Below are 22,474 nucleotides of genomic sequence, written 5' to 3'. Positions count from 1 at the left end.
ATTCCTGATATATAGACCGACTGGCAACGAGGCCCGCTCCTGATCAAAAGTGTTTTTCTTTTTTACAAGCACGGAGCTATGTTGTTTACCAGGCACCTGGGTTGCCTACGCAAGGCAAAACGCAAAGATAGCTCAAGAGAGGATCAGGACAGTGACACGAATGGCAAAGGTCAAATATCTGGGTCGAACACTCAGTCTGAACGAGAAAATCTCCATTGCATAGCCGCGAACGCTATCGGTGCTCCGTCAACTCCTACAGCGCCAAGAGCATATCACTATGTCCTTCGTATTGTAGGCCCCCAGGGAAATCAAGTATCGCGCGTTGAAACAGTATGGGCGACGCCCCAAAGTACCAAATAAAACAATCCATTCTCATATGGCCGGATATCCACTATATCTGGGAAGCCGCCTCCTATCTTTGTTTGGTGGTACAAGGTTGTTAAAGTGTTTTTTTCTACGAAACATGTACGCGCACAAGAGATGCCTTGGGTGGAGCTGTCTGAGCTCACCCGCTGAAACGCCAGAGAGAAAAACCAAAAGCAGAACCCTTAACCAGTTCCCCCCTTTCGCCGCTGCCATAACACGTGGTGCCTCCCCCTCTCTCCTACCGCAGTTGTTTCCTGCTGATTAAGCCTCGTAACTCTTGATCTGCCCTTCGGCACCAAGGGGCTGGACAGACCCTACTGCAGGCGTGGATGCAAACGTCAAACCCCCGTCAAAGCCGGCCATCTTGATGTCCCCACCATTGGCGGCGGCGGTCTTCAGGCCCTCCTGGGTGTCCCGAACCCGCTTCTTGAAGGCGAGGCGGTCCAGGAATAATTGTTGGCGGCCGCGCTCAAGTTCGCGGCGCTCGGCCTGCAGGATGCTCTCCATCTCGTCGAAGAACTTAAGCTTCAGCTCCATCTTCTGCAGAGTGACGTTGACTGCGGCACTCAGTAGGCGAGTCATCTCGCGCTCCTCATGCGAGGCGAGGCCGCCAGCGCGAGCGGCCATCATGGCAAGCGGGATGCTTGCGGCGGCGGTGGTGGTGGTGGTTGTAGTCGTGGTGGTGGTCGTAGTGGTTTCTTGCCTGATGTCAACCTCCATGGACTCGCCTTCCTTCTCCTTGCCCTTGCCGTTCGCCTCGCCGCCCTCGATCTTGTTCCGCAGGCCGGCCCGGAGCTCGTCAACCGACTGCTTGGCAGCGGCCGCGGTGCTCTTTGGGTCCGCGAGACTGGCCAAGAAGCCGATGACCGACATGACGGGGTTGTCAGCCTTGCTGAAGGGTAGCTGGCCGCCTTGACTGCCAAGCATGCCCAAACCGGTCGGTGCATGTATCGGTGCTTCCGACTCGAGATATTTGTCTTCAATGTCCAGCTGCAGGAACTGCAGAACGCACTCCTCTCGCGTCCGGGTGCCAACGTGCTCTGCAATCTCGGCCCAGTCGTCATCGTACTTCTCAAGACCCTCCAAGAGGCGGAGGAGCTCGGCATCGGTCCATGGAGCGTCACGATCCAGCACAGCCGAGTATGTCGGGTTCTCCAACTTGACGAAGGAGTTGCTCATCTGGTTGTGGGGCATGCGACCATCCATGAAGCAGCTCGGGCACACGTCGTACTTGGTCTTGTTTGGGGAGGCTGCCTCGGGCAGGTGGTAGTAAACTCTGGTGCAGTCGACGCCGCAGTTCTGGCAGTTGATCTTGACAATGGGTGCCTTGGTCAACTCCTCAGCGCTGGGCGAAGCGCTTGCTGTGCCGTTGGTGGTTGCAGCCTCGCCGTTGGTCTTGGACTCGGTCTTGTTCAACTGCTTCGCCTTGGCGCTGGCCTCGTAGATGTTTCGGCCGATCTCGAGGTTGCGCTCGCCCGCGGCAGACGGGGTGGCGGCAGCCTTTTGGTCTGTGTCGGCGCTCTTCTTTCCCTCCAGCACGATGGGGTCTGCCGACGGCTGCCAGGGTTGAAGCCCACGTGGGGTATCGCAGATGACCTGGAAGTGACCAGTGAAAGGTGGGCCGACGGGCGCGGGTCTCTGGTCGGCATCAACCTGGAATTTGGTCAGCTACAGGACGCCGAGAAAGGTAGGCATGGCAAGGCAAGGCAAGGTGTCGCGGTCATACCTGGTAGTTGATCAAGCCCCACTGCTCCAGGAAGGCGTGGACACGCATGATGGCACAGACATCACCAGCCAGGTTCCTCCGGCAGGCGGTGACGGTCAAGTACTCGCTCGGGTTCAGACGGTAGGTGTTGATCATGAAGTCGCGGTAGTCCTTGTAGACGTGCGGCGTCTTGCTGCGGTTGCGGCTGTTGAAGAACTCGGGCAAGGCCTTGCGCTCGATGCTGTGGACGGTGTTCATGTCGAACCAGGTGCTATAGCTGGGCAGGACAATGGAGTGCGTCTGGGAGATGAGGTGTTCCCGGGCGGCGTTCTCTATGCTCTCTTTCGACTTGACCTCGGTCGCCGCACCATCGGCGCCTGGGACGGCGGGGGCGGCCGCGGCACCGTCAGCGCCCTCCTTGTCGCCGGCCTGGGGATCCTTTGCAGCGTCGCCCATCTCCTCATCCTCCTTGGCTCCTAGTGTGGTCTCAGCGGGGGGTCCATCGGGGGCATCAAGGGGGTTGTCTGAAGTACCAGCGGGCGCAGGGGTGGTACTGTCCTGCTTGATGTTGGGCTCCGAGGTCGCCACTTCGGACATCTGGACATCTGCAGGGCGACATGGCGGTCAGCTAGCTGGTTCATGGCACAATCACAATCACAAGCACGGGCACGGGCACGGGCACGATGGTGGGAGGATAGACGTACCTTCTGAGGCCTCGGGCGCGGTTGAGGTGTCGGCCTGCAGAGGCGGCTGGGCGAGAATGGGGTTGCTTCCGGGGGTGGCGGCATCGGCTGGCGACCCGTAGCTGACATTGCCCTCGTCCATGGTGGATGGTGGCGATGGGGGATGCTGGTGGTGGATGTCGCCGTGTACAGTGCTGCCTTGTCGTGGCCGGGCTGGTGGGAAGGGAGACGGAAATGCACCAGTGTGGATGATCAATTCGGGAGGTGCAGTCGCGCAGAGAGCGTTTCCCGCAGAGCGACGGAGCGTCGAACGGTGGACGGCGATGGAGCGCGGAGGGAGGGTGTCGCCAATCGCCGAGACGTGATGCCGCGTGGTGGATGCGATGCGATGCGATTGCGATGCGATTGCGATGCTAGTTCTCTCTACTCTCTACGAGGCTGGAGTCGCGCGTTTGGGGAAAATTGCAGCGTCGCGAAACCGAAGGCTGACCTGGCGCCTGGCTGCCAATGCAATGCGGGAAAAGAGGCCTGAGCTCTCGGGCGGGTCCCACTGTTCTTCACGTCGGGCCAACCAGGGCTGCCCGCGCTAGCTCGACCCGCTTAGCCAGATATCCCCCCCGGACCTGGACGCGCTATGCCGCAAAGACAGGCTATGCCAATAATCCCCTATAACGAGATGCAGCCGCCTGCAAAGGTTCCCCTTGCCCCCCCAAGCCTGCCAGCCCGCGGCCTGGCGGGCCCTTGCAGCCCTCCAGCCGATCGCGGCTGGGTCTGGCTCAGTTTACCTCGGGCGGGCCCCCGGCCGATGACAGCCGCTATCATGACATGAACCTCTCTCCGTGCCCGTGCCCGTGCCCTTGCCTCTGACGACCGAGTGAGCCTGTGTCTGGTCTTGGTCGAGACCACCACGGGAGCCGCCAACACAGCTCAACCCACACCACCACCACCATCACCATGTTTTCCACAGCAAGGCACACGGCCCTCAGGGCTGCTCGCAGCACCTCCAGGGCCAACGGCCTCTCCGCCGCCTCCTACAGCCCCTCGGCCCTCCGCCGCCTACTGTCGTCATTGGCCATCCTCGAGCAGCGCGACGGCAAGCTGAACCACGGCTCTCTCAGCGCCATCACGGCCGCAAAGAAGCTCGGCGGCCCCGTGCACGGCTTCGTTGCTGGTGACAACATCAAGGGCGTCGCCGACGAGGCCGCAAAGGTCGACGGCGTCGACAAGATCATCGCCGTCGACAACGCCGCCTATGAGAAGGTGGGTACCCAGCCAAACACTGACTGCCTCCCATCCAATGTTTCCGCATGCCTCTGACATTTGCCATCGCAGGGCCTAGCAGAGAACTACGCACCGCTCCTGGTAGAGAACATCAAGAAGGGCGGCTATACCCACATCATCGCCGGCCACACCGCATTCGGAAAGAACCTGATGCCCCGAGTTGCCGCGCTGCTCGACTCGCAGCAGATCTCAGACATCACCGCCATCGAGAACGAGAACACCTTTGTGCGCCCCATCTATGCCGGTAACGCCATCGCCACCGTCGAGTCCTCGGATGCGACCAAGTTCATCACCATTCGAGGCACGGCCTTTGCCCCCGCCGAGGTGGGCAGCGGCTCGGCTGCCGTCGAGGACGGCGTCGACCCCAAGGCCGAGGCCCTCGCCGAGTGGGTTTCCGAGGACCTGGCCAAGTCAGACCGGCCGGATCTTGCGACGGCGGGCAAGGTCGTCTCCGGTGGCAGAGGACTCAAGTCCAAGGAGGAGTTTGACAAGGTCATGCTGCCCCTCGCCGACTCGCTCGGCGCAGCCGTCGGTGCGTCGCGAGCTGCTGTGGACAGCGGCTATGCCGACAACAGTCTGCAGGTCGGCCAGACCGGCAAGGTCGTCGCCCCTCAGCTCTACATGGCCGTGGGCATCTCTGGTGCTATCCAGCACTTGGCTGGTATGAAGGACAGCAAGGTCATTGCCGCCATCAACAAGGACGGTGATGCGCCCATCTTCCAGGTCGCCGACGTGGGACTGGTTGGAGATTTGTTTGAGAAGGTCCCCGAGCTGACCGAGAAGCTCAAGTCGTCATCGTAGAGTCGTATAGTACAATGTATTACAATATGTACAACTACCTGGTCGGTATCCATGCTCCGTGTCTATCCTATGCAGCCACCGATAGCATTTCGGCAGTGCTGGTAAACTTCTCCCGCTCCTTTCCTACCAATTGACCCCTTTCCTTCTCCGCCTTGTCTATCTTTTGCCATTTCTCCCATGTGATAACTTGGCTCTTGCTATCGTCCACCTCTTGCTTCAAGCCTTCCCAGCCAAGGCTGGGCTCTTCATGTAGGAATGGCGCTTCTGAGGCCCAGTCCTCGACGATGGCATCACCCGTGGTGAATGCGTCTTGCATGGTGGAGGCGATCACGCCGGTCGGGCCTCTCTTGACCCAACCAGCACAGTAAACCCCTCCCAGATGCTGCCTGGGGGCTGCCTCGTCTGCCGCGTTGTTTGTATACACCCTGCCCAGCCCGTCGTTCTGAATGATGCCGCTTCTATCGTCAAACAAAATACCCGCTTCGCTGAAGCCAGGCAGTGCGACCGACTTGTAGCCAATGGAACGGAAAGCCACCGCTGACGGGATCTCCACCAGCGCGCCCGTGCCGCTGACCTTGGACGTGGGATCGAACGGCGCCGCCAGAGAGGTCCGCTCGAGAATCGTGCTGCGCACGTTGCCGTCCGGCCCGCCACGGAACCCGACGGGCGACAGACAAAAGTCCAGCGACCAGGTTCGCGAGGCGGTGTCGATGTTTGCGGTCGACCCCTTCACAATGACCTCGGTCAGTCTCTTCTGCGCGCGCGGCAGCTTGGATATCTCGTCGGGCACCAGCGACATGTCGACCTGGTGGAAGCCGACGTCGTGCAGCTTCATCAGCTCCCGGACCTCCTTGATCGTGTAGGCAGCCTGCATGGGGCCCCGCCGGCCGACCACGTGCACCCGCTTGACGCGGCTCCTGGACAGCGTCTCGATGGCCGCCTCCGTGATGTCCGACTTCCTGAGCACGTCCACGTTCTCCAGCAGCATGCGCGCGACGTCGAGCGCCACGTTGCCCTGCCCGACGATGACCGCCTCGTCCCCCTGCGTCAGGTCGGGCGCGAGGCCGGCGTACTCCGGCAGTCCGTTATACCAGCCGACGAACTCCCTCGCCGAGTAGATGCCCCTGAGCTGCGACTCCCCGGGGACGCCGAGCGTCTTGTCCTTGGACGCGCCGTACGCGAAGACCACGGCGTCGTAGTGCCGCATCAGGGCGTCCAGCCGGACGGTGCAGCCGCCAAAGTGGTCCCCGGCGTTGCCGACGGCCACATTGCCGACGAAGGTGAAGTCGGGCGAGCGCGCCACCTCCTCGAACTTGTCCTGGCAATTCTTGACCTCCGGGTGGTCCGGGGCCACGCCGAAGCGCACCAGGCCGTACGGCACCGGCAGCGCCTCGAACATGTCGACCTTGGCGCGCTGGATCCGCGACATGACCCTGTAGGCCGTGTAGAAACCGGCCGGCCCCGATCCCACGACGGCCATCCGGAACGTCCTGTCATGGCGGCTGGCCTTGGTCGAGTACAAGCCCCGTAGCGTCCTGGACTGGAGAGGCGACGGGTTCAGTGCCTTGCGCTGGCACGCCATGCACGTCCAGGACCTTGCCACCGAAGCCATTTCTGAAATTTCTACCACCGTTGAACACGATGGGCGCTGAAACCAATTTAAGGAAGAGACTGAAATTTGTGAGTCAACTCTTGGGGTAGCGAAGCCTTCTGCGGTCGAAATCGGTCAGTCGGCGCTACGCTGGCTGTGTCGCCGAGAAGTGACGTTTTATTTCCGGCTTCCGAGCCCGGAAACCACAGAACAACCGAACAGACCACCGGCCACCGGCCACTGACGCACCTCCAGAGCAGTAATTCATAGCATCACACTTTCATCCTGTCACATTGGATGCCCAATGCCTGTTGACCGAGCACACGCGGTGCCACCAGGGACATTTAGAAGCAACCGCACGGAGTGTCTTGGCGCCCGATTGCAGGGCGTAATACCAGCGACGGCGAGTGCAACAATAAGCACATGATCCAACATGTATTTAGAAACCGCCTGGTAGAATGCATATAGTCCTACTGCTTATGCAGCTTTATCTGAATACACATTCCATTGAATAAGTAGCAGGAAACCGCATCAGGACAAAGTTAGCCAGCTGTGGTTTAGTTGATTCCTGGGCTATTACATGGGTTGCTGCATGTGTCGTCCAACTATTAGTTGGCGTTGCTGTGCCAACCTACCCGCCATAGATGAGAGCTCAGCCCAATGAACTCACCACCCGCTCCAACACACCACATGCGCGCGCAAGGCTCTTTAACCAGCACATGATCGCATGAATCTCTAGAACTCAGCATTCCAGACTTTCATACACCCTCCACTACTGATCGCCCTCGAAATCGCGTTGCAGCCTCGCTCAATCGTAGCGTGGGACAGCAACCATGGTTCAGCAGCCTTACCTCTACGACCCAGATCGATCGGACCCGCGTTTCTCGCCCACGAAGCCGTTCGATCCCAAGGCTGTCACGAGAGCTAGCTGGGAATCGAAGCCGTCCACACCCAAGAAGAAGGATGGACCGCTTATGTCTTTCAACCAGCACCCTGAGTAAGCTAACCTTCCAAGCAGCGCGCCGTTGAGCCATGCTAATAACACGCTCCAGCCTTCACGAGGTACCTCCGGGACGAAACACCAATTTCCGACCCATGAGCAACAGGACAAAATCATGGATCGTGGGAATGAGACGTGTACAGCTGGGCCTTCGATGCTTTGAGCTCGTTGGTGCTGTGGGTCTAGTCACGCTCATGATCTTGATCTCGAATGTCGATCCTCTCACGGCGTGGGTCATGAGAATCGCAGTAAGTTACGACAAAGGTAGAAACGAGCCAGGAGCTCAGAACTAACACTTTCAACCCAGCCCGGCGTCTTTGCCATCGCTTCTGTGTACGCTATCTGGCATCTCTCCAGGAGCGCCGGCAGCAGAACTCCTGCCTCGTCGGCAGCGTACCAGCTATTTGCAGCCTTCACTGATGTCGCGATTCTGATATTCTACGTCTATGGAGGCCTCTCGGTCGTCAATCACGGAACCGAGTGGGGTACTCTGTTGTACAACGAAACCCTTGTGGCTTATTTCGTGCCCGCATATTACTACACGCTCATCGGCGCCGGAGGTTTACACGTTGTTTCGCTCCTGATCTCGCTATGGCTCGGTTTGATGTTCCGACGAATTACCAACATGCCCCCGGACATGAACCCGTTAGAAGACCACCTGACTGCCAGACACAAGCGCAACAAGTCTTCGATTGCTACCAGCTACATGACGGAAAGTTCTAGACGCCTGTCTACTCCACTGGAGGAACGCCGTCGCTCTGGTGCACCGTATGAGACTCTTTCTCGTCCACCGAGCATCCCCTTCATGCATACTCGCTCCAACTCCCGGGACTCATTCGTCTCTTCGAAGGGCGACCTCCCCAGCCGCCAGTACCAAGTTGAGCCCAGCAACTCGCCGCGCAATAGTGTTGCATCAGCAGCTGAGCTCAAGCGCTTGTCCAAGCCTGCTTCTAACCGGGGTAGCTACACCGAGATCCCACTCCACGAGACAGGATCTCCGCGTCATAGTAACGGCATCGATTCTGCCAACGCTTCGCCCACGCGGGTTGGCAAGTTCACGGAGTCCTGGTACGCCTCGGAATCGCTCATCAATCGCACCCAGCAACGCCAGCGTGCAATGAATGCAGCTGCCACCTCCGCAAACGCCTCCAAGTTCCGTGCCTACGAGGCCGTCAGCCAGCAATACGACGACGTCTCCGATGATGACTCGGACCGCGAGAACAACATGCGCCCTGACCTCGACGACATGGCGTATTTGGCTGACAGTATCACTGGCAATGGCTCGCACCCCAACCCTCTGCGATCAAACCCCACACCCGTCTCCTCCGTGGGCTCCTCGGAAGTCTCCTCGGTAGCTCCACCCGTCCCCTCTCACGGGGTGAGCGGCGGGCCGCGATCCAAGACGCCGTATTACCCGCGAGTCTCGGCACTCGGAGAGATCTCGTCGAACAGGCGGTCCGTGAGCGGCAGCCAGGACATCACGGACCAGAAGCCGGGCATGTTGGCCGCGCCCGTGGGTTCCGGGATGGGACGGAATAGAGACTCGTCCATCCAGCCCGAGGACGCCTTCTACTCGAAGCCGTATGGCGATCTCAAGCCGGCCACACCTCCCATCATGGTCGGCACCGGCCGCCAGGTGTCCTCGGGCAACGACTACGACCTAGGCAGCGCCCCCGGTGCCTACGGCAAGTACCGACGGAATGTGAGCGGCAAGGCCGCCGAGGAGGGTATGGCAGGGAAGCGGTACTCGCGGTACAGCGTGCTGAACGACGATTAAGAGGGCTCAAGATGGAGATGATGTGATGCGAGGAAAGCGAGTATTTGTGTGCTCTGTGGCTGGCTGGGATTTGTCAGGGTTCGAATAACCCTCGGGAAGGAGTTTCTACGGCGTGCTTTAGACGATGATGCATGATGAGTCACGGATGTAATTATAGGATAGGCAAAGGGTTCGGCAAAGTCAATGGAAACTGGTTACTGACTGTATCATTTTGTTCTCTTTGGCATGCGTCAAGGTAGGAGGATTGTTTGAGCTTGATCAAAATAGGCAATCGCTCAGCGTCACAGCTGGGGATATGCGTGAAGACTCGCACACGCTCCTTCTCTGGAATTTCACATAGCCACTCACTTCTGTGTCCGCGCTCGGAGACCATTTTCGCCTACATTCTTTCGCATCTGCCTCGCTATCCTCGACCATATACATATATTTTCGTAGGGCTGCTAGCAAATACATATGACTAGTCGTTTCTTTATAGCAACACACTTAGGTTGAAACGTAATACAATTCTAGAGTTCATGTATCGGCCTGCTATGTTCCTAAACCGGATCAACTCAGTTTGTATCCGCCCTGAATTGTTCAGATCTCATAAATCCGAATTCCAAACCCTTCGTGTGAGCGCGTGTGATTGCACAAGGCAATGGGCCCCAAAGCTGTGGCAATCTACACAGATGTGAAAATCTATGGAACTACAGGACTCACAGTAATAATATGTATCTCCCATTTGGGCGAGACATACGTCACAATGCCACTCGCCAACAACGAAGTCCAAAGGGCATCCAAGCTCCAATCCAGCAGTAGATAGTGGATCTGAAGTCCCATGAAGCCCTCTCAACTTCTCTACAATGTGAGAATGACCCTGTTTCTGAGCCCACCAAAGGGGAGTGCGACCAAAATTGTCTCCTGAGACAACATCAATCCCCGGCAATTCCGCGAGCTGTCGAACGATGTTTTCATAACCATGACGTGCGGCTATAGACATTAGGGTCGACCCATAGTGATCCTGAATGCCAGCCTCTATCCTAGTGTCCGCGCACAAGATAGCCACGAGCTCGCTTTGACCACGCCGGATGGCGTAGAACAAGGCTGTTCGCCCAGCAAAGTCCTTGGCCTGGCCATCAGCCCCGTGTATCAACAACATCCGCGTGATATTCTCATGACCTTCGACAGCCGCCCAGAACAAGGAGGCCCAGCCAAAGCAGGTGTCTGCAATATCAGTCCGAGCACCTTTATCGAGTAGCATCCGTGCTATGCCCTCATGGCCGTTTCTCGCTGCCCAAGATAACGGTGTGTAGCCGTCTTCATCTGACTGGTCGTATTGAGCGCCTTTGTCGAGTAGCATCCGTGCTATGCCCTCATGGCCGTTTCTCGCTGCCATAGATAACGGTGTGTTACCATATTTATCTGACTGGTCGTATTGAGCGCCTTCGTCGAGTAGCATCCGTGCTATGCCCTCATGGCCGTTTCTCGCAGCGCAGTATAGTGCTGTTTGGCCATTTTTGTCAGGAAAATCGACTTGAGCATTTCTATTTAGAAGCGATCGGGCAGTGGCTTCGCGGCCGTAGCGGGCAGCGTAATACAAAGGTGAACGGAGCTGGCTGTCCTTGACATCGGGATCATGGGTTTGCAAAAGTATATCCGTCGTAGTGCTCAACCCGAACAAAGCACTCAGATGAAGTGCTGTCACCTGATACGGAATATCGTCGAATTCATACAAGTTGAAGGGAAATTCCCATGCCTGAACAGAAGCTTGCACATGGTCTGCTCTTCCTAAGAAATCTCGGATTGCTTCAGAGTCTTCTTCAGCGTCTGCGTGAAGGCTCCAGTACTGGCTCGAATACTTGTAAAGTGGGAACTGATCGAGTCGGTCCTCGAGATCTTTCCAATCCTTGCAGCACTCACCCGCGAAACTGTCAAACGACAGGTAAGTGAGACACGTATTCAGAAGCTCGTCTTGCGCGTTCGGGAACCAGAGATGCCCTGTTGCTTCGAAAAATTCTTGTGTCGTATAGTGAACCAGCCTGACAATGTCGCTTTGTTCGTCGACGGTGAGAAGCCCGCAGCAGACTGAGATAGTATCCTGAAGATCAGGCACATTGTCTTCGAAGAACTCCGTCTCGCCGATTTCTGCACCGAGTGCGTGCCGAAGTTCGACTGTTGTCAGCGGCCTTTTTGCATGGACAACCCACATCAAGGCCTGAATAGCAAGTTCCTCTTGCTCTTTGAGCTGGCCGCGAATTCGGTCCATGGTATTGCTATAAGCTTTGGTGTAGGCATCGTCTCCTCCAGTCAGCGAGGCTAACGTCTTTCGAAGATCCCGAGCTGATCTTTTGCCTTTCAGGGAGTCGAGATGAAGTTTTGCGAGCAGGAACCTAAGTCAGGTATGTCAGTACTGTGCTTGGGCAAACCATCAGGCTGCACTCACATCCCATGAACAGCTTTGATAATCCCGTTCGTGATCTCGCTCTGGAGTTCTAGGTTGCGAGATACGAAGCCTGGAAGATCCTGCATATTCCCTTCGACGTATTTCTTAATATCCTCGCCGCTGGCAAGGATCTCTACCGAAGCAAAGTCGGGGAACCTTTGCGTGATGTGCGGCAGTGGACGAGAAGTTACCAATATATTTGCCCCCGCGACATGATTGAAATCAATCAGTTCCGACACAAGTTGCCTTTGGCAGCCATTAGATGATTGACATTCATCAAGTGCATCAACGACAACAAAAACCGTTGAAAAGGAGGCAGTCACCGAACGAAAGGTTCGCAAAGCGTCCTCGAAGGTTGGACGGGTACCGTTCGTCTTGTATCGATCAAACAGTTCAGTGAAACACGTGGGTAATGGGGACATTGCCTGGCCAAGTTGTCTGAGAAGGCTCAAGACAATCTTTTCGAGCAGTTGTTCCTCCTGGCGTCGAAAATCGCAATAGAAGTAACACAATGCGACATCTGTGTTGGCGTAACACCTTTTTTGCAAGCTGTCCACCACAATGGATGATAGCATAGTCTTCCCTGCACCGGGTATTCCATGACAAAACAGTAGTTCTCCCTTGCTGGTGCTCCATTTGGCATATTCGGGTGAATCAAGGAGCCACTGGCCGGTCCCTGCTTGGCGCCGCTTAATCAAATCTGACTGCTGGGTAGCAAAATCGGCCGGCGCCAGCCAGTTGAGAATGGCTTTGTTCTTCTCCTCGTCCTGCCGTTCTACCAGCTTGATTACACCATCTCTGGTATAGCTCGTGATGAATGCATTGAGAGCTGTGACATTCGACGTAACGCGACTTCGCAGATCACGAATCTCGTCGGGTTCCCATTTCACTCGTTGCCAGACCCTTCTCGCCCGCTTTCGGATACCATCTTCTTTCAACTCCAAGGCGGAAAATGTATTCAGTATACGATGGATGTCCTCCAGGGTTCCCCGACAATTGCTGATGACCTCGCCCTGCGATAGTAGAAGTCAACATCTTCTTAATCAGGCCGCGTTGAAATCGCTCTCTACGAATAACCCAACCTAGGACATACGTACGAGGCTCTCTTCCTGGGCTTGCACGAGGTCATGTTCGTCGAGAAATGTGTCTACGTCTTGGAGAACAATGGCTAGATTCCTGACTCTAGGTAAGGACAATAGTTAGTACCATACAGGAGGCTGGCACGAGACACATACTCGGAGCTGATCTGGTGGAATTGATCAGGGGCGCCCGCGAAGTCTTTTCGAACACCGTTGGCAAGCTTGATAACGGCCAGAAAGTCGCCAACACTGAAACCGAAGCTCATCGTGACGTTTTGGCCGACTGAGAACCACAGCGCGGCGCACAGTGATGGAAGAAAATGAAATGCGGCGTAGGCTGCCAGTTGAGTCAGTGATTATCATAGTGAGGCAGGCTGCCGAGGGGCTACCAGGGTGTGTGTACAGCCACTGGCGCAGCAGAGCTGCAGATCACATCTGACGACGTGCATACTTCTCGGGCCAATAGATGATTCTTGTCGAGAAAAGCAAGAAGCGAAGCAAGTCAAAGGTGTGCAGTGTTCATCTAATTCCACACCGACATGACGAGGATTCTAGATGTCCATTCCGCGGCGTACTCCCAGGTTTGAATGATGGCATGCCCCTCTGAATGTTTTCGTGCCCCACCAACAACAGCTTATCAAAGTGTCGTCGTATACCTGAGGTGGTATCTTGTACCCCAGGCACTGTCGTGTTTTATCCCTCCTCTGCGGATCATCCCCTTATTACCGTGAGACGAGTGCATGAATGCATGCCACCCGTCGCTACATCTCACAGATCTCGAAACAAGACTGAGCATTCATGCGATCTATCATCCTGCCATTCATTAGTGCGAGAAGCCTTGGTATCAACCAGGGACATGCTACTATGCTGACAGTACCAATGCAAACAGTGATATAATCGAGGCCACATGGGATTAGCGCCATTCAAAGAAATAAACAAGCTTTCCAGGTATCCTACCCGTAGCAAGTGACTATTATATATATATACATATATGTGTGTGTGTGTCTTCAGCACTACTACTCCGTTGACTCAAACGGCCCAATTTTGTATAGCTTATCGGGCTTACACTTTGTTGGCAGATAAGATTTCTCGGATGGTCCCGAGGAAGACGAAAAGGTTCCCATTACAGGAATTAGAGTACTTAAGTAAGCAATTACTTACCCTGGCGGAACAAGCTCCGCGGCAAAGTGCCATGCCCTACGCGGGACGCCTTACTGTGGTACACACGCCGACACGGGGTGGGCACGTGCCGGGGTCGGTGGGATTTCGTCATTGTCGGCTTGGCAAGCGCAGAGATAGGCGCCCGCTTTAGGGTACGGGGGTGCTACTAGTAGGCTCAGGGACCTCAATGGGGGCCGTTCGGCATTGGGGGCAATAAATAGCAGCGGGATTGGGACCGGACCAGGTGGGCAAACAGCCAATGAGGCGATCTGGCCTGGGCGAGAGACCTGCCAAGGTGCCTGAGGCGACGAGGTCTTGGCCGCGTTTCCGACGTCAAGGCCCACCAGCCCACCAGTCCACCAGTCCAGGGCTGCACGCACGCCCAAATCGGCCTGACACGGACCACGACGAACCAGACAGGCAGACGGGGCAGACAGGGCAGACAGGGCAGACAGGGCAGCGAGCGCAGGACCTGGTTGGACAGGCCAGCCCCCCCAGCAGCCCAGCACTGGGTACTGGCACCCGGCACTGGCAGCCTGCAAGCCTCTCGACTCGGCTTCCCAGTCGGCGCAGGTGCTGCAACCCAAACCGCGCTGTACTGCTGCCCGTTTTTGCGGGCGCGCGCCGTTGCGACTGACTGCCTGACTGACTGACTGACTGACTTACTGGCTGGCTGGCTGCCCATGAGTCCATCCAACTGGAGGTGCAAAATCCCACCTCGACCATCCGTCGCTCTCCCATCCACGCCCGTCGCAACGCATCGCAACACATCGCACCGCCCTGCATCGTAGTCGCCCTTCTCGCCCAGCGTCTGCGCGCCCGCCAAACGTGCCCCCGGTTTGCTGCGCTGCACACGGTCCGACCTTCGCAGGCCGCTGTTGCGATGCTGGCTTCGTCTCGCCGTGGCCGATAACAGTCAGTCTTCTTCCTGGCCGAGTTTCGCCTCGCGCCGGCACGGCCCCAAAACGCACCCCAGAGCAGAGGGGCCTACTTCGCCATACGTCACAACCGGAACCCGGTGAACATCTATCTGTCAGAGAGCACTCTCTGCACCTGCCTGCCGTCGGTGCGCCTCGTGCCAAAAGGAAAGCGTCTTGCTAGAAACTAGTCCACAGCCCACCTGCGAGCCCATTTTGATCGTCAGCCCGTCTGCCCAGGTGGTGTCTCCCATCCCATTATCCGTAACCCCCTCTGCTGGCGAGCGAGCACCCGAGCCCCGAGCCGCGCAGCACCACACAACACAGCACAGCACAGCACAGCACAGTCCAGCACAGTCCAGCCCAGCCGGTCACGCAGCCACTGGACGACTTGGACGACAATTGAATTGCGAACAGGGTCCGGGTCCAGGTCCTGGGTCCCAAGGTTCCAGCCTAGCATCGGCGCTCACGGACGACAGATCCACCGCCCACCCTGCCAGCCTGCCCGACTACCCTTCAACCCGCGCGCCGCTCGCTCATCATTGATCCAGGCTCAGCAACTCAGGGCCCCCCCCATCCCCCATTAGCTCGTCACACCGTCTCGACCCGCAGCCGCGCAGCGCATACTTTGCATAATTTGCGATCCAACTCAATTCTGACCTCATCCACCTCCCCCATCCTTCCGTCCCGTCGCGTGCGCGCCCGTCGTAAGCGCGCCGAATCCTCGATAAGCTGGCGGCGCTCACCGTCCTCGCCCACTCCGACACCGAACTGTCGCTCCAGCAGCACCTCGACCTCGCCCCCGAGCTGCTGCAGTACAACGCCCGCCACCGCCTGGCCGACGACCTCGAGCCCGACGACCCGTTGACGATGGCGGCACAGCCCGTGCCTCATCCGTCGACGGACAAGAAGCGCGTCAAGGTCTACGAGCTGCGCAACAATGACTGGTTCGACCGCGGCACCGGCTTCTGCACCGCCGGCCTCCAGGTCACCGAGGATGGCCAGCGCGAGCCCAGGGTCATCGTCGAGTCCGAGGACCAGCCCGATCGCATCCTGCTCGAGACCAGAGTCGCCAAGGGCGACTCCTTCCACAAGCAGCAGGGTATGTCCCACCCATCATCCCATCATCCCACCATCCCGCCATCCCATCACCTCATCTCCACCTTCGCCTGTCACCACACCTTCCGCGCGCGCACTTGTACTGACCTCGAGCGCGACAGAGACCTTGATCGTCTGGACAGAGCCGAGCAATGGCGTCGACATGGCCCTCAGCTTCCAGGAGGCCGACGGCTGCACCATGATATGGTACGGGTCAGATCGTGGCTACGCGCGCAGACCTCCCCGCTGACAGATCCGCAGGCGCTTCATCAACGGTATCCAGACGCCATTTCGTGCTAACGGCCAGGGCGACGACAGCCTCTCCGATGATATGGCCATGGACGTGCCTGCGGCCATCTCCCTCCCGCCCGTCGCCATAGGGAGCCTCGCCGAGATCGAGGGCCAGCTACGCATGATGAGCAGCACCGGCAGTGGACGTGACGCGCTCACCAAGTATGTCATTAGCGAGCGCATGATCGAAAAGCTCTGCCCACTGGTTTCGACGGCAGAGGACCTCGAGAGCCTCAATGACCTCCATCGATTATGCAACATCATGAAGATCATAATCCTCCTCAACGACACAAGCATCATCGAGAACGCCGTCTCCGACGAGTGCGTCATCGGCGTAGTCGGCGCCTTGGAGTATGACCCAGACTTCCCAAGCCACAAGGCGAATCACCGCCAATGGCTAGAGGACACGAGCCGGTATAAGGAAGTCGTTCGCATCGAAGATGCACAAATCCTCAGAAAGGTCCACCAGACCTACCGCCTGCAATATCTCAAAGATGTCGTATTAGCGCGTATTCTTGACGATAACACCTTCTCAGTACTCAATTCTTTGATATTCTTTAACCAGGTGGATATTGTGCAGCACCTACAGGCCAACGCCGCTTTTCTGATCGAGTTGTTTGACGTATTCAAATACCCCGGCCAGGACCCGAAGCGCAAGAAGGAGGCCGTCTTGTTCATCCAGCAATGCTGCACCATTGCCAAAAACCTCCAGCCTCCTGCGCGACAGACGCTCTACAACAACTTCATTGTCCATGGCCTTTTGCAGGTGATTAACTTTGGCCTGCGCCATAACGACGTCGCTGTTCGGATCGGCGCTACCGATATTATGGTCTGTATGATCGACCATGATCCTCAGATGATCCGCCAGACAATATACAGGCAGATAAACGAGAAGCAGACACCGCTCACCGACTCCCTCATCGATCTACTTCTCGTCGAAGTCGACCTAGGCGTCAAGTCCCAGATATCTGATGCTCTGAAAGTGCTATTAGATCAGGGGCCGCCGCCCCAGGACCAGGCCTTCGCCAAGGCCAATGGAGAATACGCCGCGCGTGTACAAGCCCGACAGGCCGCCGTGGACCCTCAGCAAGAGCGATTCTTGGAACTTTTCTACGAGTTCTCGGCCGCCAAGCTGTTCCAACCCCTAATGGCACTCAAGGATCGGACGAGCATGGACTTTTCCGTCCAGCAAGCTTCCATGTTCACCTATTTGATCGAGATACTCTGCTTCTTCATCCGGCAGCATCATTACCGCTGCAAGCAGTTTGTCATGACCAATGAGATTGTGCTGCGCATAGCACAGCTTCTGGGGTCTCAAGAGAAGTTCCTGAAACTTGGTACGTGCTCCAGGCTGAATATGTGACACATAAACTGACATGAAATAGTCGCGATCAGGTTTTTACGCCAGGTCTTGGCGCTGCCGGATGAGCAATGGGTGCAACATGTAGTAAAGCAGAATGTCATTGGTTCGATACTGGACGTTCTGATCGGATCCATGCCTAGAGACAATCTGGTGACCTCTGCGTGCCTCGAAGTCTTTGAACATATCAAGAAAGAAGGCGTCAAAGAAATCTTCAAGCATATTGTTGAGGACTGTCACGAACAGCTTGACAAATTGGCCTATGTCCAGTTGTTCCAACACATCAGGGCCCGGTACGACCAGACTAGAGGCTTCACTATAAACATGGACTTTTTCATGGAGGGAGAGGACGATGTAGCCCGGAGACGGAACACGATCAATCCACGGAATGGCGCCCTCATGGAGCACATCTCGATGGATCCTGCAGAGGAAGAATACTGGAATACCTCTGACGACGAAGAGGATATGCAGAACAAGGCCGGTCCAGCCTCTGCAAACGGGTCGTCGCCGGCTACAAAACTGGTTGACTATGCATCAGATGAGGACGTTGACGAGAGCATCGAGGGGGCCGAGGTTGGCGCCGACGCGCAACCCGTCGAAGGCGGCGTGGAGGAATCTGAACCTAAGACGGAGTCAAGTCCAGTCTCTGCACCGCCGGAGCGCCTGTCCGAAAAACGTCGGAGGGAAGAGGATGAAGAGGATGAACTCGGCAAACTCGTCTCACACAAACGACGCAACAGCACATCGGCAAGTTCGAATGCCTCGAGTACATCGGGCATTCTCAAGAAAAAGAAAAGTATTACTCACTCGAGAGATGCTGGAGGTGGCGTACCAAAGAAGATCTCTATTAGTTTGTCACCTGCCGTTAAAGCGGGCAGTGGGTCGCCAGGGCAAGAGGACGAGGTGTGACACGCTCAGGAGTTTAGTTTCATACCGGTATTCGTGCACCTACGACGGCATCAATCTTGGTTTCGGCAGATATCAATAACTCAGGGATCGGACGGACGGCGTTTTACGTGAGGGGACTTTTCAGTTTGATTCGCAAGGAATAGAGCCTTAGAGAGGCCTAGAAAGGCAGCCGGGAGGATGTTGTGTTGCCAATGCGAGCAACCATTCTAGCAATACGGTTTCGCGAAACTACCCAAGACAATCGCCTGCATTGGACCGGCGAGTCAACTGTACCATAGTCCGCTGTTGATCCACCCGCTCACAAGAGGTCACTACGTGACCTTGTGAGGCAGGGGTTTCGAAGACCTGAAAATCAATCAGACAGCTTCACGAACACATTGCCGTTCCATGCCTCGACGGGAAGTCTCTGTATCCTAAGGGGCCCAGGATTTGGTGACTCGCGACCAATTGTACCGCCGATTTTGGTGGTTCACTATCACGGCCACGCATATGCAAGTGGTAAGATGTGTCGGACAACTACTAAAGCCGCAACCATCATCATGCCACGTACCTAGCTATCTAGGTACTTAGCTGCGTATTTGAAATTAGGTCCGTGGCCCTCAAGGAATGGCTCGCGTCTGCACAGGTTTTGGAATAATTGCCCCAAGCTTAGCCTTCCGATACTCTGGATTAATACGAGTTGTAACAAGCGTACCATCCTGACACCTGGTGGGTACGGAATAGTGGCAGCCCGGATGCACCCAAGGAGACGCGTCAGGCTGGGATTTCTAGCCTCGTGGATGCCTATCACACCGAAGACACGCGCAGTTCACAGGAACGTTATCATACCGAGGATATTCCTGACGTGACTTCATGAGTAAACGAGGGTTTGGGTTGGAGTAACTCTGTGTTAGCGGTCAACAGCAGCATGTGCACTCCGCCAAGGCACCGGCTTATCGAACTGGCTGAGTTACCCCGATGAGGTCGGCCGACAGTCGCTATGCCTCAGGCCTCTACTCTGATACAACTGGAGGATACGGAGCATCGTTCCAAAGAAATCTACAACTTGGTCACATAATAGAGAAGACTTTCAATGGAGTCGGGCGATCTGTCTCCATCTCGATGCCCCAAACTTTAAGCCCTGAACCCCCAGTTGAGAATCCGTGACGACCTTGTCAACGAAACGGACAAATGCAATGACTGTCGCTGCTGATTCTATGGGGCGTTGACCTACACGTAGTCGTAGTTGTTAAATGCCATCCATGGCGTCGGCCTTTAGTTGGCAGTGATCGGCTCTCGCCAGAATGCCATGGTAGTTGCTAACGTCGTATGATTATTGAGCAGGTAGACCATGACTGAGCACCGATCTCTGTCCCGATAGTAATTATTTCTTAGATACATGAAGAAATGTTTCAATGGTATAGAACCCAAAACAAAAGCAAACTATCCCAGCCCTCTGAAAAAGTTATGCTACATGACGAAGAAGGAACTCATAAGCCTCACGAACCACCTCCTTGGATCTCTCATCGCGCTCAAAGGATCGATACAGGTCGAAAAGATGCACAGCGCCATCCAGAATTCGAATCTTTGCACCCACATTCTGCTGCCGTAGGGCGTCATACGTCCTCAGAGATTGTTGTCATGGGATCAAATCATCTTTTGTGTCATGCACAAAGAACGTTGGGACGTGATACGCCCCCCGTTGAACTTGGGTCAACGGGCTCACGGCTTGAAACCGTTGATGGCTCGGGTCGGCCAACGCTTGAGAGGATCCGTACCATCGGCGCCAACCCAGCCATGATGGCCACTCAATCCATTGAGCAAGACCTGGAAACACCGACCGGTCTAGTTCATGTGCGGCGTGATACGTGACCGAGGATCCGTCGGGCTCATCCACCCGCCCAGTGCTCGCTTCGTGGATGGGGGGTTGTACGCGGTTATTGGCCGGTCGTAGAGTCCTTCCAATAGGTTATATTGCAGCCTGGTATCGACTTCGTGACTAAATGGGAGATTGGGCCGTCTGCAAAAGGGGCCCTCATAGTCCGTGGGGCAGTACAAGGCCAGTATTGCTTCAGGAGGTTGGATACCCCGTGAAGGTGCAGTGAAGCCCAGCGTGAGCGCAAGGTGTCCCCCGGTAGACCAGCCGACAGCGAAAACCCGTGTACCATCGGCGCGGATGCCGGCGCGTCGGAGTGATAGTGTAGGGAGAACACTCCGCGCCCACGCGAGTGCATCACAGACATCTTGCATGGGACCGTCAAGAAGAGTGGTTTCTGGGAACAGGCGATAGTCGACGCTGACTGGCAGGAAACGGGCCGCAAGGAGCATCCGGGCCTGGGACGGACAGATATCTTTACGCAAAAGCATGACATGGCCACCCTCGTGAATCGTCGGAGCTAAGAAAGGAGAGACTGATGTATGTAGATGCCGAGTTGATTATAAGGCAGCAAGGCTAGAGCTCACCCACCGGGCGGGCTTGATCGCCGCAGTCTTGCTCCTCTGGGTAGTAGATGTTGAGCTCAAGGGCCACGCCGCCGACGCGTTTCATCGTGACCGTCTCCATCGTGATAGGATTGACAACAGCGCTGGGCGAAGCTGTGATGACACGCAAGATGTTAGACTCCTCTGAAGTGCCGTAAGTCCAGTCGATCCAGCGGTACCCAGACCGTGACAAACACGTTCGCCAAAGGGTCTCGCTGGCTTAAGCGTGCTGGCGACCATCCTCAAACAACCACCACCCTTCCAACAAGTCGAAGACGAGATCACACCAAGGAAGGTTGCGGGTAAGCTCGACAAGACAGAGCACGCCGCCTGGACGTAGGCACTTGTTAATGTTGGTGCAGGTTTGAGTTAGGTCTCTCGTGGCATGCATGCAGTTGGTTGATATCACGATGCCAAACTTATTCAGAAACTGAGCTGCGGGTTCTTCTTCAATGTCCAAGACTGAATATTGCATGAAGTCGTGTTGGGCGAACTTCTGGCGTGCTGCGACCACAAATAATGCAGAAAGGTCTGTGAAAGTATACTGGAAACTCTGCTCGGTGGCGGCAAGACTTTCAACCAGACACTTCGCAGTCCTATCAGTACCCGCGACACGCTCCAGGATACGAATTGGTCGACTTTCAGAGAACGTATTGATCACTTTTACCAGGTACCGCGCCAGAGTTATCGTTCCGGCCCTGAACATGGGTGCGTGCGTGTAGACATTCTCCATTAGTGTGCGTGCCTTGGCTGTCCCGAAGAGGATGGGTAAAGGGTCGCTACGGCCGGTGAGGGAGTCGGCTAGCTGTGCTCCTGTAGATGCCAGGAGATTGTTTTCGAAAGCATTCCGTGGAAAGTTGGCGATGATGGCTCAGTGTAGCTTATCTGATCCGGTAGAAGATACCGGGATAAGAGTGCGCACAAAATTACCAGCTACATCTTGCTTTATGAGATTGTTATGTTCCAGAATCTGGTACATGCGATACTTGACCTTAATATGCTTGCTTAGCGCGGGGATATCTATGATGTGGACTCCTTCGTGAAGTCGAGCTTGCGAACGCCCCATATTATGAAAGGCCTCGACAATATACGCGATGGCAAGCTCCATCTGCGCAGGATATACCCTTTCGCAGAAGTTTGTCAATGCCTGCCATGGCGCGAAATGCCGTTCCATGGAAATAAGATGGCAAAGCAAGACAGTTGGAAGGTCTTGCTACCTCTTTTGCACAGGTCCAAGTATTCCTAGCGAACTTGGCCGCGATATCTGTAGCCACTATACCCAGCGAGACATCACTGACTGATCTCGGTATCGATTCCTTACTGGCGATACAGTTATTGAGCGAGATCAAGAAGATTTTTGGCGTCAATATTCTGACCGAAGAGTTTCAAGGATTCCAAGACTTCTTTCAATTGTCACGCGTGTCCAGGCATCGTTTATGCTTTCAGCTGGCAGTCTCACTCCACCGCTCTCACAAGATAAAAGGGAGCAAGTCAATGGACAAGAGGCAGATCCATCTTTAAAGGTCGAAACCACAGGTAGCATTGCAACGATTGCAAGCGGAATATCGACATT

At 56.0% G+C, this 22,474-nt stretch overlaps 7 protein-coding genes across 7 annotated transcripts; 3 read left to right on the top strand and 4 right to left on the bottom strand.

Annotated features, from left to right (window-relative positions):
* Positions 1-627: 627 nt before the first annotated feature.
* JN550_000849 (uncharacterized protein) lies at positions 628-2,668 on the bottom strand (the record flags this gene model as incomplete). Its single annotated transcript, XM_049320464.1, has 2 exons — positions 628-2,019; positions 2,093-2,668. The coding sequence occupies 2 exons, from the start codon at positions 2,666-2,668 to the stop codon at positions 628-630; spliced, it is 1,968 nt and encodes a 655-aa protein (XP_049176755.1).
* A 762-nt stretch (positions 2,669-3,430) lies between these two features.
* Positions 3,431-4,836, top strand: JN550_000848 (uncharacterized protein; the record flags this gene model as incomplete). The annotated part of the gene is made up of 3 exons (XM_049320453.1): positions 3,431-3,533; positions 3,722-4,014; positions 4,087-4,836. 3 exons carry the CDS (start codon positions 3,431-3,433, stop codon positions 4,834-4,836), a joined length of 1,146 nt encoding a protein of 381 aa, XP_049176754.1.
* A 67-nt stretch (positions 4,837-4,903) lies between these two features.
* On the bottom strand, positions 4,904-6,448 carry JN550_000847 (uncharacterized protein; the record flags this gene model as incomplete). Its single annotated transcript, XM_049320442.1, has 1 exon — positions 4,904-6,448. The coding sequence occupies one exon, from the start codon at positions 6,446-6,448 to the stop codon at positions 4,904-4,906; it is 1,545 nt and encodes a 514-aa protein (XP_049176753.1).
* An 812-nt stretch (positions 6,449-7,260) lies between these two features.
* Positions 7,261-9,204, top strand: JN550_000846 (uncharacterized protein; the record flags this gene model as incomplete). Its single annotated transcript, XM_049320431.1, has 3 exons — positions 7,261-7,424; positions 7,480-7,675; positions 7,735-9,204. The coding sequence occupies 3 exons, from the start codon at positions 7,261-7,263 to the stop codon at positions 9,202-9,204; spliced, it is 1,830 nt and encodes a 609-aa protein (XP_049176752.1).
* Positions 9,205-9,780: 576 nt separating this feature from the next.
* Positions 9,781-12,971, bottom strand: JN550_000845 (uncharacterized protein; the record flags this gene model as incomplete). The annotated part of the gene is made up of 5 exons (XM_049320420.1): positions 9,781-9,864; positions 9,941-11,573; positions 11,627-12,639; positions 12,724-12,808; positions 12,862-12,971. The coding sequence occupies 5 exons, from the start codon at positions 12,969-12,971 to the stop codon at positions 9,781-9,783; spliced, it is 2,925 nt and encodes a 974-aa protein (XP_049176751.1).
* A 2,682-nt stretch (positions 12,972-15,653) lies between these two features.
* Positions 15,654-18,441, top strand: JN550_000844 (uncharacterized protein; the record flags this gene model as incomplete). Its single annotated transcript, XM_049320408.1, has 4 exons — positions 15,654-15,885; positions 16,004-16,088; positions 16,143-17,509; positions 17,558-18,441. 4 exons carry the CDS (start codon positions 15,654-15,656, stop codon positions 18,439-18,441), a joined length of 2,568 nt encoding a protein of 855 aa, XP_049176750.1.
* Positions 18,442-20,265: 1,824 nt separating this feature from the next.
* On the bottom strand, positions 20,266-22,009 carry JN550_000843 (uncharacterized protein; the record flags this gene model as incomplete). Its single annotated transcript, XM_049320397.1, has 4 exons — positions 20,266-20,816; positions 20,884-21,015; positions 21,187-21,714; positions 21,832-22,009. 4 exons carry the CDS (start codon positions 22,007-22,009, stop codon positions 20,266-20,268), a joined length of 1,389 nt encoding a protein of 462 aa, XP_049176749.1.
* Between the last annotated feature and the right edge of the window lie 465 nt (positions 22,010-22,474).

The sequence above is a fragment of the Neoarthrinium moseri genome, assembly GCF_022829205.1.
Source record: "Neoarthrinium moseri strain CBS 164.80 chromosome Unknown scaffold2_Wmoseri_CBS_16480, whole genome shotgun sequence".
Taxonomy (NCBI): domain Eukaryota; kingdom Fungi; phylum Ascomycota; class Sordariomycetes; order Amphisphaeriales; family Apiosporaceae; genus Neoarthrinium; species Neoarthrinium moseri.
The sequence above is the reverse complement of the archived record's forward strand: the minus strand, read 5'-3'. Positions and strand labels throughout refer to the sequence as shown.